This window comes from Ranitomeya imitator, chromosome 5 (assembly GCF_032444005.1).
Source record: "Ranitomeya imitator isolate aRanImi1 chromosome 5, aRanImi1.pri, whole genome shotgun sequence".
Classification (NCBI taxonomy): Eukaryota; Metazoa; Chordata; class Amphibia; order Anura; family Dendrobatidae; genus Ranitomeya; species Ranitomeya imitator.
In genome coordinates this window covers 228487550-228502237 of record NC_091286.1, presented here as the reverse complement: position 1 = coordinate 228502237, position 14688 = coordinate 228487550, and the positions used below count along the sequence as shown (strand labels likewise).

General features: G+C 44.3%; 1 protein-coding gene across 1 annotated transcript in view; it reads right to left on the bottom strand.

Annotated features, from left to right (window-relative positions):
• Positions 1–200: 200 nt before the first annotated feature.
• Positions 201–14688, bottom strand: part of TXLNB (taxilin beta) — a 238289-nt gene continuing 223801 nt past the window's right edge. Inside the window, exons 9-10 of the mRNA XM_069725932.1 lie at positions 7728–7823; positions 201–2286 (exon numbers count right to left, since the gene is read on the bottom strand). Coding sequence (XP_069582033.1) covers positions 1822–2286; positions 7728–7823 — 561 coding nt within the window. The 3' untranslated portion in view covers positions 201–1821. The remainder of the gene's footprint in view (positions 2287–7727; positions 7824–14688) is intronic.

The window sequence follows — 14688 nt, the reverse complement described above, 5'->3', positions numbered from 1 at the left end:
TAAGTCAACAATAGCTAAAAATATTCTGACATAGTGTTTTTTTGGAACACGTTTAATTGTGTGTATATGTTGAATTAGCTTTCAACAGTATTGAACGTATATTCAACTATGCTGATCAATTAAAGTTTTGTTTCTACAAAAAATGTATTCAACACAGTATATACTGCATTTTGTGTGAATAGCAAAATAAAGCAACTGTACAGGCCTGAAGTTGTTTATTTTTTGTAACCCTTTTCATACATGATGCCATCTTAAAAGGAAAATTAAAAAAGTATGTTCAGAATAATAAGTTATTCACAAAAACAAAGTATATTTTTATTTGTTGTCCAATGCAATAATTTTTTTTCTAGGTTTTCTGTCACAGCAGTATGAAAGTCAAAAAAGTCAATATACTGTAGGATTGGTAGCATTCACTATTTGCTATATTGGTTCTACACAGGAAGAATTCTTCAATGGGTGAAATATATACTTAATTATTAGTATTTATAATTGATAAAAGAAAGCATCAGTGGACATGTTATTGGGCTAGCCGTGATTATGGGTGTGTGGCTATTCTGAAATATTGGATTTAATTGGCTAATTACAAACACATAGGTTAAAGACTAAAGCAGGCCATACAAATGAGATAGAAGTTGGGCACAGCATGATCAGCCGATGATCTTATGTGTTTAGTTGGCTCCAACAGTAGCCATCAAGTGAAAGAGGGACCCAGCAAGTTAAATTTCAAAATGCCGACTCCTTTGTTTCCAAAGAGTGTAATGTGTACCACAGCGGTTTTGCGCCATTGCAATAAACATCCGCGCTCAGTAAAGCTAAGTGTGAGTTTTTTTCTAGCGTAGGGAGAAAAAGCTGTGTATGACGGTTTTAAAGCAGTTGTACCAGATTGGATAGGTACAACTTGGATAGGTGGTAAGTTGTTGATTGGTGGGGGACCCACCACTGGAATCCATACAGATCCCAAGAACATTGCTCTGCAGTAGAACGAATGGAGTAGCAGTTTAGCTTGCACACCACCACCCAATTCATTGCTGATGGAAGTGTCGGAGTTTGACAAGCATTGGACTCTAGCAGTCCCATAGACAAATATTGAAATGCAGATCCCTGTTCTTGGGACCGATGGGGTCTCAGAGGTCATGGTCTCAGAAGTGAGACCCATAGTGATCAGCAAGTTATCCATCACCCTGAGGATAGAGTAAAACTTGGCCCGACTCATTTAACTGTACATAAACATGGAGTTTCTTCCAATAGTACAACACTTTGTCTGCTAATTTCTTGCTTTTTTTTATACCTGACCCTAATTTTCACTATTGCCTTTTGTCCCAGCCTCTGTAGTGTCTTCCTATCAGCATTGTGAGTGGTTCTGTATGTGTATAACTGTTATTGCCCACTGCTGTCATTATTATTGAATGTTTGGACACTCACAGAAGAATCAAAGCATGCAGAAATTAGGCAGATGCACAGCAACATTTAGTTTTCATTATCATTCTATTATAAAAAGTAAAGTAATGATCTATTGAGCCTGAACTGAAGTTAAGACACAATTAACATAGAACTTGAGAAACAGCGCCACTTTTGTCCCTAGGCGGTGTCTGGTATTGTAGTTCATCTTAATTAAAGTGAATGGATCAGAACAGAGCCCATGGACAGAAGTAGCACTTTTTTATAATCATATTTTATCATCTCAAACACTCCTTTTAAGGGTTATTCGTTCTTATGAACCTTGCCATATATTTAACGTGTCGATCAAGGGACTAACTACATAAAGTTTCATATGTCGAACACAAATCAGTGACAATCTTGACATAGTGTTTAATGTTCAGCTTAGTCTACATCTTCCATATCGTTATTGGGTGATACTTGTTGCAATTCTGTTTTTGAAGGGTTTTGCTCCGTAGGATCTGAGCAGACGGCATCGTGTAACGATTGTGCAGGATTTTCCCCTGAAGTAGCCAATTTGCTGGCTTCTGATTGTAGACATTGCGGACTGCTTTCTTCTGCTTGCTCCTCAAGAGTGTGGGTCACCATAAAAGCATTTTCCAGATCTCTGATGATTTTTTCATCTATTACAGAAGACTCTACGACAGCCCTTTCATCAGCAGCCGCCGTAGCAGAATCCGGGACCTGAGCTACGGTTTCTTCTTCCTCCTCTTCCTCCTCATCTCTTGTCTTGGCATCTTTAATTCTTTTGTATAGTTCAATTCTTTCCTCCTGTAGTGCTCTGCAAAGCTTCTCCAGCCTCTCAATTTTTACAACAAAGCATTCATATTCTTTAGCCCTCATGGTTTTCTGCGGGAAAAATAGGGCAAGAAAGGAAGGTAGAAATGTAGTGTCATTTTGTATAATAAGATCACACAACAAATGCTAATGAGGACTGGATATCGATGCATATGTCTTGTATATAAAAGTCATACCGACTTGGCGATATTTTGTGAAGGGATCCGTAGAAATGCTAATGCAAACAGAGTCTAAAGTAGACAGGTTCAAATTAATTTTTAAATATATCTTTATACCAGTGAAATCTTTGTTCATCTGATACAGAACACCAAATCCCTGAATAGATCATAGTAAACTGATAAAATTACTGCTGCCAACAACTACTACTAGGGGGAGCATAGTGCTTAACTGAAGGTTGTTTATACATAGAGCTCCATAACAACAAGGTATGCATAAAGCATTTAAAGGGATTGTCAATGCAAAAAACACTTTGCCCAAGGGACTGGATATAGAGAACATTAACTCAATCATACTCACAATACCGGAACCCACCTGGATCCAACGCAGGTTGCTCCATTGTCTGTGCAGAGACCTCAAAGGGTGAAGTCAATATTCCACCAGCCCCTTATTTATTATGTTACTCACTTATATAACACTATTAATTCCACAGCACTTAACAGACATCATTGCCGTCCTCAATGGGGCCACGATCTACGGTAAATTCCCTATCAACATGCATTGGAGTCTAGGAAGAAACTCATGAGAAAATATAATCTCCTTGTAGATGTTGTCCAAGGTTGGATTTGAACCCAGAACGCAAGGCTACAGTGCTAACCGCTGCGGCCTGTGATTGCTGGAGCATTCAGATGACCTTGAGCACTGGGTCATCATAAAAAATCTGATGAAACATGGTTCAAATCACCAGACTTCTGCAGCAAACCATACGCTGTAGCAGTCCAGCAACTGGTGGAACAGTGACATCACTGCTTCCTGTCTCCATGCAGACCAAGGAGTGACCTGCGCTGGACCTACAGAAGATGGGTGCAGGTAGCTGAAATTGATTATGTTGTGTTTTACATGTCTAGTCCCCTGCAAAATGTTTTGCCTCGATAACCCTTTTTCATCACTTTCTCATAGTGCCTGCCAACAGTTGACATGATGGTAGAAGGTGGATTATAACCTTGAGGGGTTGGCACATGAATACAATTTATTACCTACACACAAGTTCAGTGACTTAAGCTGGTCCCATCTATCATTAGAACAGGGTGCCTGTATCATCTGGATAAAGTACTGGTCACCAATGAATACAACAGCTCTATTTAAAGTCTACTGGACTGAAATTGTTACGTCCCATACTCATGACAATTGCTTCCTTTGAAACAGAGGATACAGGATCCTTGTTCCCAATATTTTCTTGGGGCAAAGAAGTGAGACCCCCTATAATACATACATTTATCATCTTTTTTGTATTCATGGCCCAACTCCTTGAAAGTCTCCTCAAGAATTATTTCCTCATGATGTGTAAGGGAAAGGAAGATGGCAGATCGACTGTAGTGTGTAATGAAAGAAAGGGACATAAGAGAACCTTTCACCTACGTTTTCATATTGAACTGGACACACAATGTAACAGTGGCCGCAGAGTGAAAGAAAACATTTTTTTTTCCTTTTGCCTCTCTATAGCAGAGATATTAGAAATCAAAGTTATAAAAAAATGATCCAGCACATCTTCTTGATAATAAAAAACTTTTACTTTATTCAAATCCTCTTAAAAACATTGTTGGAGATCAAGACAGAATGGAAAAGCTAGTCCCACATGAGATTAAAACTTTACGCATTTCGACCCATGTGTGGGTCTTAATCATTAATACCCAACTCTAGGGTATCGGCTCTTGTGAAATTCTCTGGCATCACATATACTTGAGCTATCTCTTTCCAAGGATTCAACTGCAGACTTGTCCCCCTTAGATTTAGGCTGGGTTTACACTGCGTTGTGTGAACCCGTTTAACGGACTACGTTACACCGCGGCATAACGCGGTGTAACGTAATCCGTTTACGCCACCAATACTGGCAATGGCGAACGCATCGCTAGTGCACGCCCACAATGGGCGTGCGCTAGCGATGTGCCGTCATTGAGTGACGGACCCAAGACGCGGGCTGCAGCGTTTCCGGGTCCGTCACTGCTAGCGCAGATGGAGCTAGCAGATGCTCCATCTGCGCTAGCGCAGTGCCAAAGTCAGCACTTGCGTTAGTGCAGTCCGTTTAACGGATTTGTTGAATGGACTGCACAACGCAAGTGTGAACCTAGCCTTATACAGCGCTCAGTTACACGTCCTAGATGTATGATGTCTAGAGTGCCGGCAGCCAGCAGTTCTAGGGTCATTTCATCCCCTTCTGTAGGTTCAATCTGGACATTCACTCCTTCTGGTGGCACAAGGGCCCATTCTGGCATGGTGAGTATGGTCTGCCCCGCTGGAAAGTTAACAGTGGCTACTGGATGCACCACCACCGTGCTGAGACACTGGGAGGTGGCTGGCTGGTAACTTCTTGATTTGGCTAACCTGCAGGAGCTGCTGGAATTCTCTTTTACTGGTGTGATAGTGAGTTGCTTGAGTACAACTGTTTCTTTAGCCAGGAATTGCCCTACTTCTTTCAAGACTTTCATTCCCAATGTCACCATGGGTCCCCCCAGCCTTTTACCAACACAATACCTTTTCTGTCCAGCTCTTTCCCGCACATTTGTACAAGCCTCCACACCTTTATGACCACCGGGATAGGCAACTGATTGGTGGCCACTAGTTGAATGGTTGGTTCTTTTCTGGAATGGGCAACATCTGGAAAGTGAATTTGAAAGTACCCTTCGGGCTTAGTGGTCACTGGGGACCCTGTGTCCATCAAACAGCAGATGCGTTGTTCTTTAAACCCAGTCCAGATGATGGGTCTCTTGCAAACAATATCTTCTGAGTTTTTATCCAATCTTTCTGGGGTCTGGGGACACCACCTCCTCTTTCTTTACTGGTTTGGACAGTCCCGTGAGATATATCCCCTTCCACCGTAAGTATAGCACTCCACCACCCGTTCTTCTGAAGGGCGATCAATGCGAAGCAGTGGGGCATGAGGGAAGATGTTTCTGCGTTCCAACCTTTCTTTACATTGGACCACAGGACCAGGCGTGGTGACATTGGTGGGGGTTCCCTTAATACCACGCAATTTGCCTCTAATTTCCCAGATCTCTTGGTGTAACTCTAACTCCCAGGCCCAGTCAGGCTCCTTTTTTGCTGCCTTAGAGGTGGCTACTTCATGACTACGTATCATACCTGTCAGGAGAAGGGGGCTTGTCATTCCAGGACTCATGCCTCTGCCTCAACCTCCAAGAAGCTTATGTTGGTGTTCGAGCGTAGGCATTCTTTTAGGGCCTGGCTCAAATAGGAGTCTCTCAGTCCACCAACCAGATGTTCCCACAGCACCTCATCTTGGATCTTTTTGGTGATGTAGGCCATCTCTTCCTGGAAAACATTTCCGTCCTGGGTCACAGTCTCACTCTCACCTTGGACTCAACTGAAAAAGAGCGTGCGTAAGTTGTCTTGGTCCGGGGTGTCTCTGTGCATGTCCTCTAGAATTAGAATCACTTCATGTATGGTTTGACAGTCCCTTGGCTGCCTGTACATGAACGTCTGTTGTGCCTCTCCATCCAGGGTAGATAGGGCTAACTCCATCTTTATGGCATGGGTCATCGGATACATGCGTGACATGCTCCTCAGTCTCTTCACACAAGCCCACAACAATAGATTGCTTCCTGTAAACATTGGGTATGCAGGCCATGCGAATGTATGCGGATGCCTCCGCATGCGTCTTTCTGATGCTGCGCTGACCGCAACAAAATGTAACATGTTGCGTTTGACACAGTTTGGCACAGTGTCAAAAAGATGCATGTGGAGGCATCTGCATACATTCACATGGCCTGCGTACCCAATGTTAAAGATAGGTATGCAGAACGCATGCTGACGTTGGCATAGCTAAATGGAAGAGGTGCGGCAGTGGGCGGGGCTTTACGGAGGAACTTCGCAGCCCTCCGCAGCTCTGCCCAATGCAAGTGTGAAACCAGCCTTAGCAAATCTGTCAACTGACTCAAAAGTGGGCATGATCGCCAAATAAGACTTAGTTCCCACTAATCTCCGAAAATGTGGACCAATGCCTTCCTGCTTCAGTTCTCTTTAAAAAACTTAAAGAACATATCTCACCAGGTTAAAAAGGACCAGTTTTGCTTTTATTTTATTTCTGCTGTTCCGCATAGTATTCCTTTTTTTTTCTTAAATTTTCCATACCAATCGAGAGATATGGGCCTTTTACTTTAGTGCTAATTCTTTTCTAATTGGGAGTGGCTCACAGATTCTCTAGGAGTGTGTCTTTAGGCTGCTCTACATTGGTTTTTGTGAGCAACACCGCTTTGTAAAAAATATAAAAATTAACACTAAGAAGGCCTATGTCTATGCAACCATATGATGGATTAAAAAGAAACCAAATAGAATATACAGGGAAGCATTGGGAATAAAATGGGAGCAAAAACTGGTCACTTTTGCCCTGGAGACAGGTCCTCTTTAGTGATAAACACGCTCGTTGTTATCCGAGGATCTTGGGTGTGCTCGTATATCATGTTTGAGTCACTGTAGTTGCAAGATTTGCTGCTGTAACACCTGAGACGTCATCCGAGCACATTCGCTTGTCACTAGTAGAGATAATTGAAAATCGTTTGCTCCCTCCTTATTCCGCAAGCTATAGCGCTTATCGAAGAAGCTGCATCAGGAACCCAGCTACCTGGAGCGCTCCCGATAATCAGCTGTTCGGCACCACAGCTGCATGTGTGACCATCACAACACATGCATGGAGAGCCTTTGTTGTGACTGTCACACAGCCCAGACACATACAGCTGCGGCGCCGAACAGCTGATTATCGGGAGCGCTCCAGGTAGCTGGCTTCCCAATACAACTTCTTTGGTAACCGCTATAGTTTGCCAAATAAGGAGGGAGCCGAAGATGTTCGCTCATCACTAGTCCTCTTTCGTTCTCTTTTTATCCAGGATTTTAGTACGCTTCTGCTTTTTTTGTCAGAAGTAATTCTGCTCTTGTCTAAGGGATGTCTCTGACATTTTAGCTCATAACCATTGTATTTGGCTGGTTCAATACCATACACGTGCTATACATGGCCTAGACAGGCATTGTTTCTGGGGTAAAAAAAAACTATTCTTTTTTTCTAATCCAAGATGTCACAATGATTAATATGTATGATTATCGTACAGCATTTCATGCATCCTATTTAACCATGTTTTCAGGCTTATTTTTATTTTTTCTCTCCAGATTGATAATCATCATAAAACCTATGGCACTTGTCAGGGTCAAGTAAAGTTTTCGAAGACAAGAGGTAAATAAATGAAACTGTCAGACTATAAAAGAAAAGAAAAAAATCTAGCAATCCTCAGCACTGCTGGCCAGCGATGATTTGATAGAAAATCTCTCACCTCTTCAATCATGTCCAGCAGAGCTTTATTACAATTTTCGAACCTCGTTTTCCAGGTGTTTGTGTCTTTTTCTAGTTTCTTTATCTTCTTTGTCATCTAGAGATTCACAACACAAATTCCAGTTAGCACATAATCATAAAAACAAATGGCTGGATGCTGCAGAAATAAAATGAACAAGGTGTTGAAGAAAAAATGTCACGGCGCTGAAATGATCACTGTATTTTGACAAAGGTAATTACATTTTATGTCTACTGTTCAAAGAGAGAATTTATTATGTCATTAATATTTTACAAGGCTGTCGGTTCTTGAGAGCAGAGATGATTTATCTTGCATTAAGAACAATACTTTTATTTTGCGATGTATAAATTCTAAAAGAAATGTCCACCTGTTCTAAGGGTCTGAATTTATATGTATCGTGCACTTGCAGGCCCCGTTATTAGACATTTGTATGTATTGCAACGTGTGTATTATTTCTTGTTATTGCTTCTAGAATATACTTTCCAGCGTCCACAATATATAACTTTAAGGACTGTAGTGATTACGCTTTAAATGGGAATTGGAATTGTCCTCAATTCACATTCTGACATTCTTTTGTTCAGTCATTTTGAATATCTATGTATGTACAATATATGGACAAAAGCATTGGGACTCACTTCTTAGGGTAAGTTCACACTAGGCGTTTTTATTTCTGAATCTCATGGCCGGAAAGAAGCTGAAGGAAGAAAACATGTTTTCCATGGTTTTTCTTGCATTTTTTGCTGCGGTATTGGCATGCTAGATGTGTCTCTGGGGCATGCTGATAAAGATTAGGGCTGAAAAAAATAGTCATATTCCACAGTATCAGGTTTTGGCACAAACAGTGCAGAAAAACATGATACTTGCATTTTGGGTGCATTTTTTTCAGATTTTTTCACCATCCATTCAAGTTATTGGGTGAAAAACGCTGACAAAATGCTGAAAGAAGTGACATGCTCTATTGCCCAAAAACCTTGCAAAGCACAAAATACTGATGACAAAAAAACAAGCTGTGTGCATGAGAGTTCTGAAATATCATAGACTTTGCTGGTACTGTAAAAAGCAGCTGAAAATTTGCATAAAAACACTGAAAAAACGCCCAGTGTGAACTTAGCCTTATGTCACGTTCACTCTATCAGTATTTGGTCAGTATATTACATCAGTATTTGTAAGTCAAAACCAGGAGTGGGTGATAAATGCAGAAGTGGTGCATATGTTTCTATTATACTTTTCCTCTATTTGTTCCACTCCTTGGTTTGGCTTACAAATACTGATGTAAAATACTGACCAAATACTCAACGTGTGAACTTAGCCTTAATCATTGAATTCATTTTTTTTTCTTCAGTCCCAATGTCAAGAGTTGAATAGAATGGTGTAATACATGCCACCACTGGACTCTGGAGGAGTAAAAACATGTTCTATGGAGTGACAAATCATGCTCCCCTATCTAGCAGTTTGATTGACAAGTCTGGACTTGGCAAAAGCCAGGAAATGTTACTAGTTTAACTTCATTGTGTGACCTGTAAAGTTGGGTGGAGAATGTATAACAATATGGGGTTGTTTTTCAGGGGTTTGCCTATCTCCTCTAGGTCCAGTAAAGAGCAATGTTATTGCTTCAGAATGCCAAGACATTTTGGACCAGGGCCGGCTCCAGGTTTTCGAGGGCCCCGGGCGGAAGAGTCTCAGTGGGCCCCCCCCCCCCTTTAACACATACCCTGATTTATGATGCACAGATACGGCAGAGAAATGTATAGTACAATGCCAGATTTCACTTCTTACATGAGTGACAGCTATTGTAGATTCTGCAGTGTATATATACAGGAGGAAAGGCTCTGTGCAGTGTATATATACAGGAGAGGTGCTGTGCAGTGTATATATACAGGAGGAAAGGTGCTGTGCAGTGTATATATACAGGAGAGGTGCTTTTCTGTTTTGAGTTTTTCTATGAAACAAAGACTTTTCTACATAAACAACGTTGTTTGGTTTTGTGGCCCCAACAGATCTGTGCTACAAAGTAACAGGCGGCTCGGGCATTAATGAGGGACCTGATGCTGAATCCTTTCCACAAACCCTAATGACCCAATTAGTGCCCCGTCATTAGAAGCTCATTAAACGCCTCCCTGTCCCGAGCAGTCATGTACAGTATGGGGGGATCCTGCAGCCCACCCCCTGACTGCTCCATACCATACACTGCCCTCTGTCGCGCTCACTATTATCCTGTGCATTTCTCCTTCATCGTTACCCCATGTTACACTTGTCACCCCCCACTACAGAGTAGCAGGGCAGCCAATGTCACCCCCTCCCGGACCCTAATGGCAGCAGGAAATGTCTGCTCCTCTATTGGGTTGGAACCTGATTTAATCAAGGAATAATGTGGATTTGTTGCCAGTGGCTGCAGGGGAAGGGTTAAGTGATGCCATGTCCTTGGTGGGAGCAGTGGCAGCTGCTGGGACCTGGACAGAGACAACCAATGTTGCTGTGACTGCACAGTGTGACCTGGAGGAGAGAAGCTGAGACTCTGGAGCAGAAATCACCCACATGCCAGCACTGGGCAAAGTCCCTCCAGTCACCAGCCTGGGGCCACAGGGGCCCAACCTACAGCCCACAGCTCAGATTTATCCATAGCAGCAGCTCCCCTTCCTCCTGGCATCTGGTTAACCCCATTTATGCGGGTCGGATTGTTATCTTTAAGGTTTAGCAATAACCTTCATACAGATGGGAAGGGGTTAAGCTTCTTCCTACCCCACTGGTGCAGGTTTGGTGCAGCATGCATGTATTCTGGGAGAGCTGGGTGGCTACAGGCTGCAGACTGCACCCCACCAGCTGCTCCTCCAGACATCACCCACATTTTTAGGCAGCAGAGACAGACAGCAGACTGAGCCACAACTGCAACCACTGCTGGATACCTTTGCACTCAGTCACTAGTAGGACGGAGCTCCTCCGGAATCTGCCTGATAAACTTCAGCACTGTCTGCAGCCAGCCAGGGGGGAGAGCAGAGAACGTGCTCTCTCCGCCCACAATGTCACACTGGCTGCCTTCTCTTAACCCCTATGTGTGCCTGCCTGGCTGCACTGACTGAGTGAGAAGATGCTTGTGTCAGAGCTGGCACATAGGGGTTAAGAGAACGCAGCCAGCAGTGACTTTGTGGGGGGAGAGAGCATGTTATCTCCTGCTCTGCTCTCCCAGCTGTATCTATGACAGCATGAGTGGGCCCCCCCCCCTCTCCCCAGGGCCCCGGCATTTGCCCGCTGTGCCGGGTGCTGACACCGGCCCTGTTTTGGACAATTGTAGATTGCAACTTTTTGAAGACAGTTTAGGGAAGGCCCTTTTCTGTTTACCATGACTGTGAACCAGTGCACAAAGTAAGGTCCATAAAGGCATGATTGGGTGTGTTTGGCGTGGAAGAGACGCAAACCTCTGATCCTCAAACTATAAAACAAGCACAAGCTAATAACAGGGTGGGAGCTGTGTTCCCCAATGAATGGCTCGGAGAAAAGGATTTTACGGTGGGTACACAAAAATCCCTATTTTTCCTTCGCCTCATTGGGGGATACAGACCGTGGGACGTCCCAAAACAGTCCCTGGGTGGGTACAACATCAGATCAGGCCCTGTGTAACCGCTACTTACAAGAACGCTACCGCGGCCTGCAGAGTCCGCCTGCCCAGACTCACATCTGTGGAAGTCTGGGAATTATAGTGCTTCAAGACTGCATGCGGACTGGACGAATCCGCAAGCTTTCAGGCGTGCTTTATTGACACCTGGTACCTAGAGCCCAAGAAAACCTCGATCAACAAAGTGGAGTGGAGTTAGGCTGACGTCTAACCCAGAACGACTCCTGGATGGTGTAACGAATCCACCAGGCTAACATGGCCGATTAAATGGCTAAACCCTTCCTGTAACCATCAGGAAGCCTTCCTCTGGCCGTCAGGAAGTCCAAATAAGGTGTCCAAGCTTCGGAAGGACGTCGTGCATGATACGTACCTACTCAGAGCACTCACTTCGTCCAGAATATGGAGAACCCATCCTGTTTTGTGGACTGGTGCCAGAAGAACGATGCCCTTGTAACATTGGGAATACTATACCACCATGGTAACAAGGGACGGGGATGGCCTGAGGACAACCTTGCCTTGATGGTAATAAGGAAAAAATTCTGAAAGAACAGAGCGTCTAGCTCCAAAGACTTGTCAGGATGACGAGAAAAAAGGGGCGACCTTCCCTGATAGTAAAGTCTGTCCAGATCAAAAAGGAGACAACTGTAAGACTCCCAGGATCATTTTTTTTTTCGGGCATGTGCAGTTTGCGCTGCCCTTCGAACTTACAGCGCAGGCGCCGGGGACATTTATGGAGGAAATGGAGGCGGCGCACGGAGGCCCTGAGTGATGGCAGGGAGGTGTTTGTGTCAGGGGGGAAAGACATGCCCCCCTGATAAATTAGAGGTATGAGGGACATATGATAAAAGATTATTTCAGCATTGGCAGGGAAACCAACTAAAAGAGCCACCTTGACAAAGTGCAGCATTAAAGCAGCACAAGGTGGCTCCTACAGTTAAAAAAGGTCCCAAAGTTCTAATGGTATGTGAAAGGGAAGGACCACATGTGAAGACTCCCTGCGAGAAAGTCCCTACTTGCAGTTTTGTTGCAATAAGACGGAAAAGTACTAGCTCCGTAAACAAAAAAACAAATGTGGTCCGTGCGGATCTCCCAGGACCACTGGGGCCCTTCCTGCTTCCAAACGACTCTCGGAAGTAGGGGAAGTGGGGTTATGGAAACTGGTACCATGGAAGAACCAGAGCATTCACTTCAATGGCTTTTGGATCTTGAGGCTGAACCATGAACATGAGTACATTGGCGTTCAGTCTGGACGCCATCCGATCTACATCTGGAGTGCCCCAGTGAAGGCAGATCTCATGGAAGACTTCCGGGTGAAGTTCCCACACACTTGAGGCGGGACCCTGATGGCTGAAGAAGTCTACCGCCCAGAGATCGTCTCCTGGGATGTGTACTCTCGAGATCACCAAATGATAGATCTCGGCCCATCAGAGAATGAGAGATATCTCGTCCATGATGCCTGACTGTGGGTACCTGCTAGATGATTGACGTATGGCACAGCCGTGGCATTATCCAATTGAATTTGGATGGGGTGACCAGCCAGAAGGCAGAGGACCTGCTGTAGGACTAGCCGTATCATTCGGATCCCCAGAACAAAGATCGGGAGAAAAAGGCTGGCATCGGTAGTCACTAATAATCATTGAACTGGAAGGAACTCCCCTGGATGAGGAAGAAGCTCAAAAAGGATATCTGCTGGGCTGGAAAAGAGGAAAAAAAACCTGTCTAGATGAAGCTGCCAGCCCAGGAGAGAGAGTATAGCAATTGATATAGACAACTCAGTGTAGTCCTGGAAGAGTGGCTAGAAAGTCGACCGTATAGGGAAGGACGACCATGCCTTTAGGGTGCAAGAGGAACATGGCGGCCGCCATGACCCTTGCGAACACTTAGGGTGCGGTAGCAAGACTGAAAAACAAGGTTGTGACTTGAAAATGCTGTTTGCGAATGGAAAAGCGAAGGAATTTTTGAAGAGGGGAAAATAGGAATGTGAAGGTAAGCATCCCGAATGTCGGTGGATGCCAGAAACTCCACCCTTTTTCCGATGAAGTAATGGCTGAGCGGAGGAACTCAAGAAGGAGGACCTGGTCCAGCTTGGTAAAAGTTTGAGGTCCAGGATCGGTCTTACTTTTCGGTCCCCCCTTTTGGAACCAAGATCCCTTAGATCTAGACCGTCCTGGACAATTCTTCCACTGCTGGTTGGGTCTATAGGAAACATGTGATCCCAGGGAGTGATGTCAGAGGCTTTTTGAACGCAGAGTACGCTTCCATACTCTGAGCTATAATGCCCTTCTGGGTGTAATGGCATTTGCTGCTGACAGCGCGGCTCAAATAGCTGCATCCAAGAGGCGTGAACCAGCTAGTCTCCTGCTCAAGAAATTTGATTGACCAGCTGTACTGTCTTCGGGAAAAGGTTACTGATGTGAATCAAAGTAGTTAAGGTCTCCAACTAGGAGACCATTGCTCTAGCAACCCATGCAGTGGCTAAGGAAGGGTAGAGCACTCAACCCGAGGCTGCAAGACGGAACTAACCAGATTTGCTATCTGACAGTCCATTGTAATTTTAATTGATGACCCATCGGGCAGGAATACTGGTAGACAAACCACAGGAAATTCTACCTGGATAATTTGCCAAGTGGCAGAATATGCAGCTGCATCCATGTCAGGAAAAAGCCGTCTCTTTCTACCTCCGCTCTCTTTTGACAGTGCAGAGTTAAAATGATGAACCCTTGATCCACCACCCTCTTAACAGGGAAGTGGAGAGGGATCGTCCGCCTTCTTGCATCATCCGCTAAATAGTGGAGATGCAGAGAGGGGTGCTCGGACACCAAAAAAGGGTGCCACTGTACATCCACAGAGTTCATATCACCAGGTGGACAGGGTTGGTTCCGTTGTTATGCTTGGCTGCAGAAGTTTATACATGGAGGCAACACTCCATGTGCTCATCTATTGATGGTGTTGGGAGATTGGTGCCCTTTAAAAGGACCAGTCGCCCCTAAGAAACAGACCAAGCATGGCATCCCACGTTGTAGGGTGGTATACGTGGAGGGGACACCCCACGTGTTTGCATATTGCATATCCAGACGCTCCCTGTCCGGGTGAATGACAAATGCTCTGTGAGGGAATTTAGTCTCCTTTTGAGGGACACTACGTGGGACCATAGCCCTCATCAATCTACAGAGATTGGTTGATGATATAAACAGATGAATCCAACCTCTTCTGAAGCCCTGGCGAGTCCAGCTCTATGGCAATATCCAATCCATATTCAGAGTCTTGTTCTCAGCAAATCATTGGTGAGGGAGATCAGGAAATGAAGCTTCTATTTTCTAGATGCCAGTACGT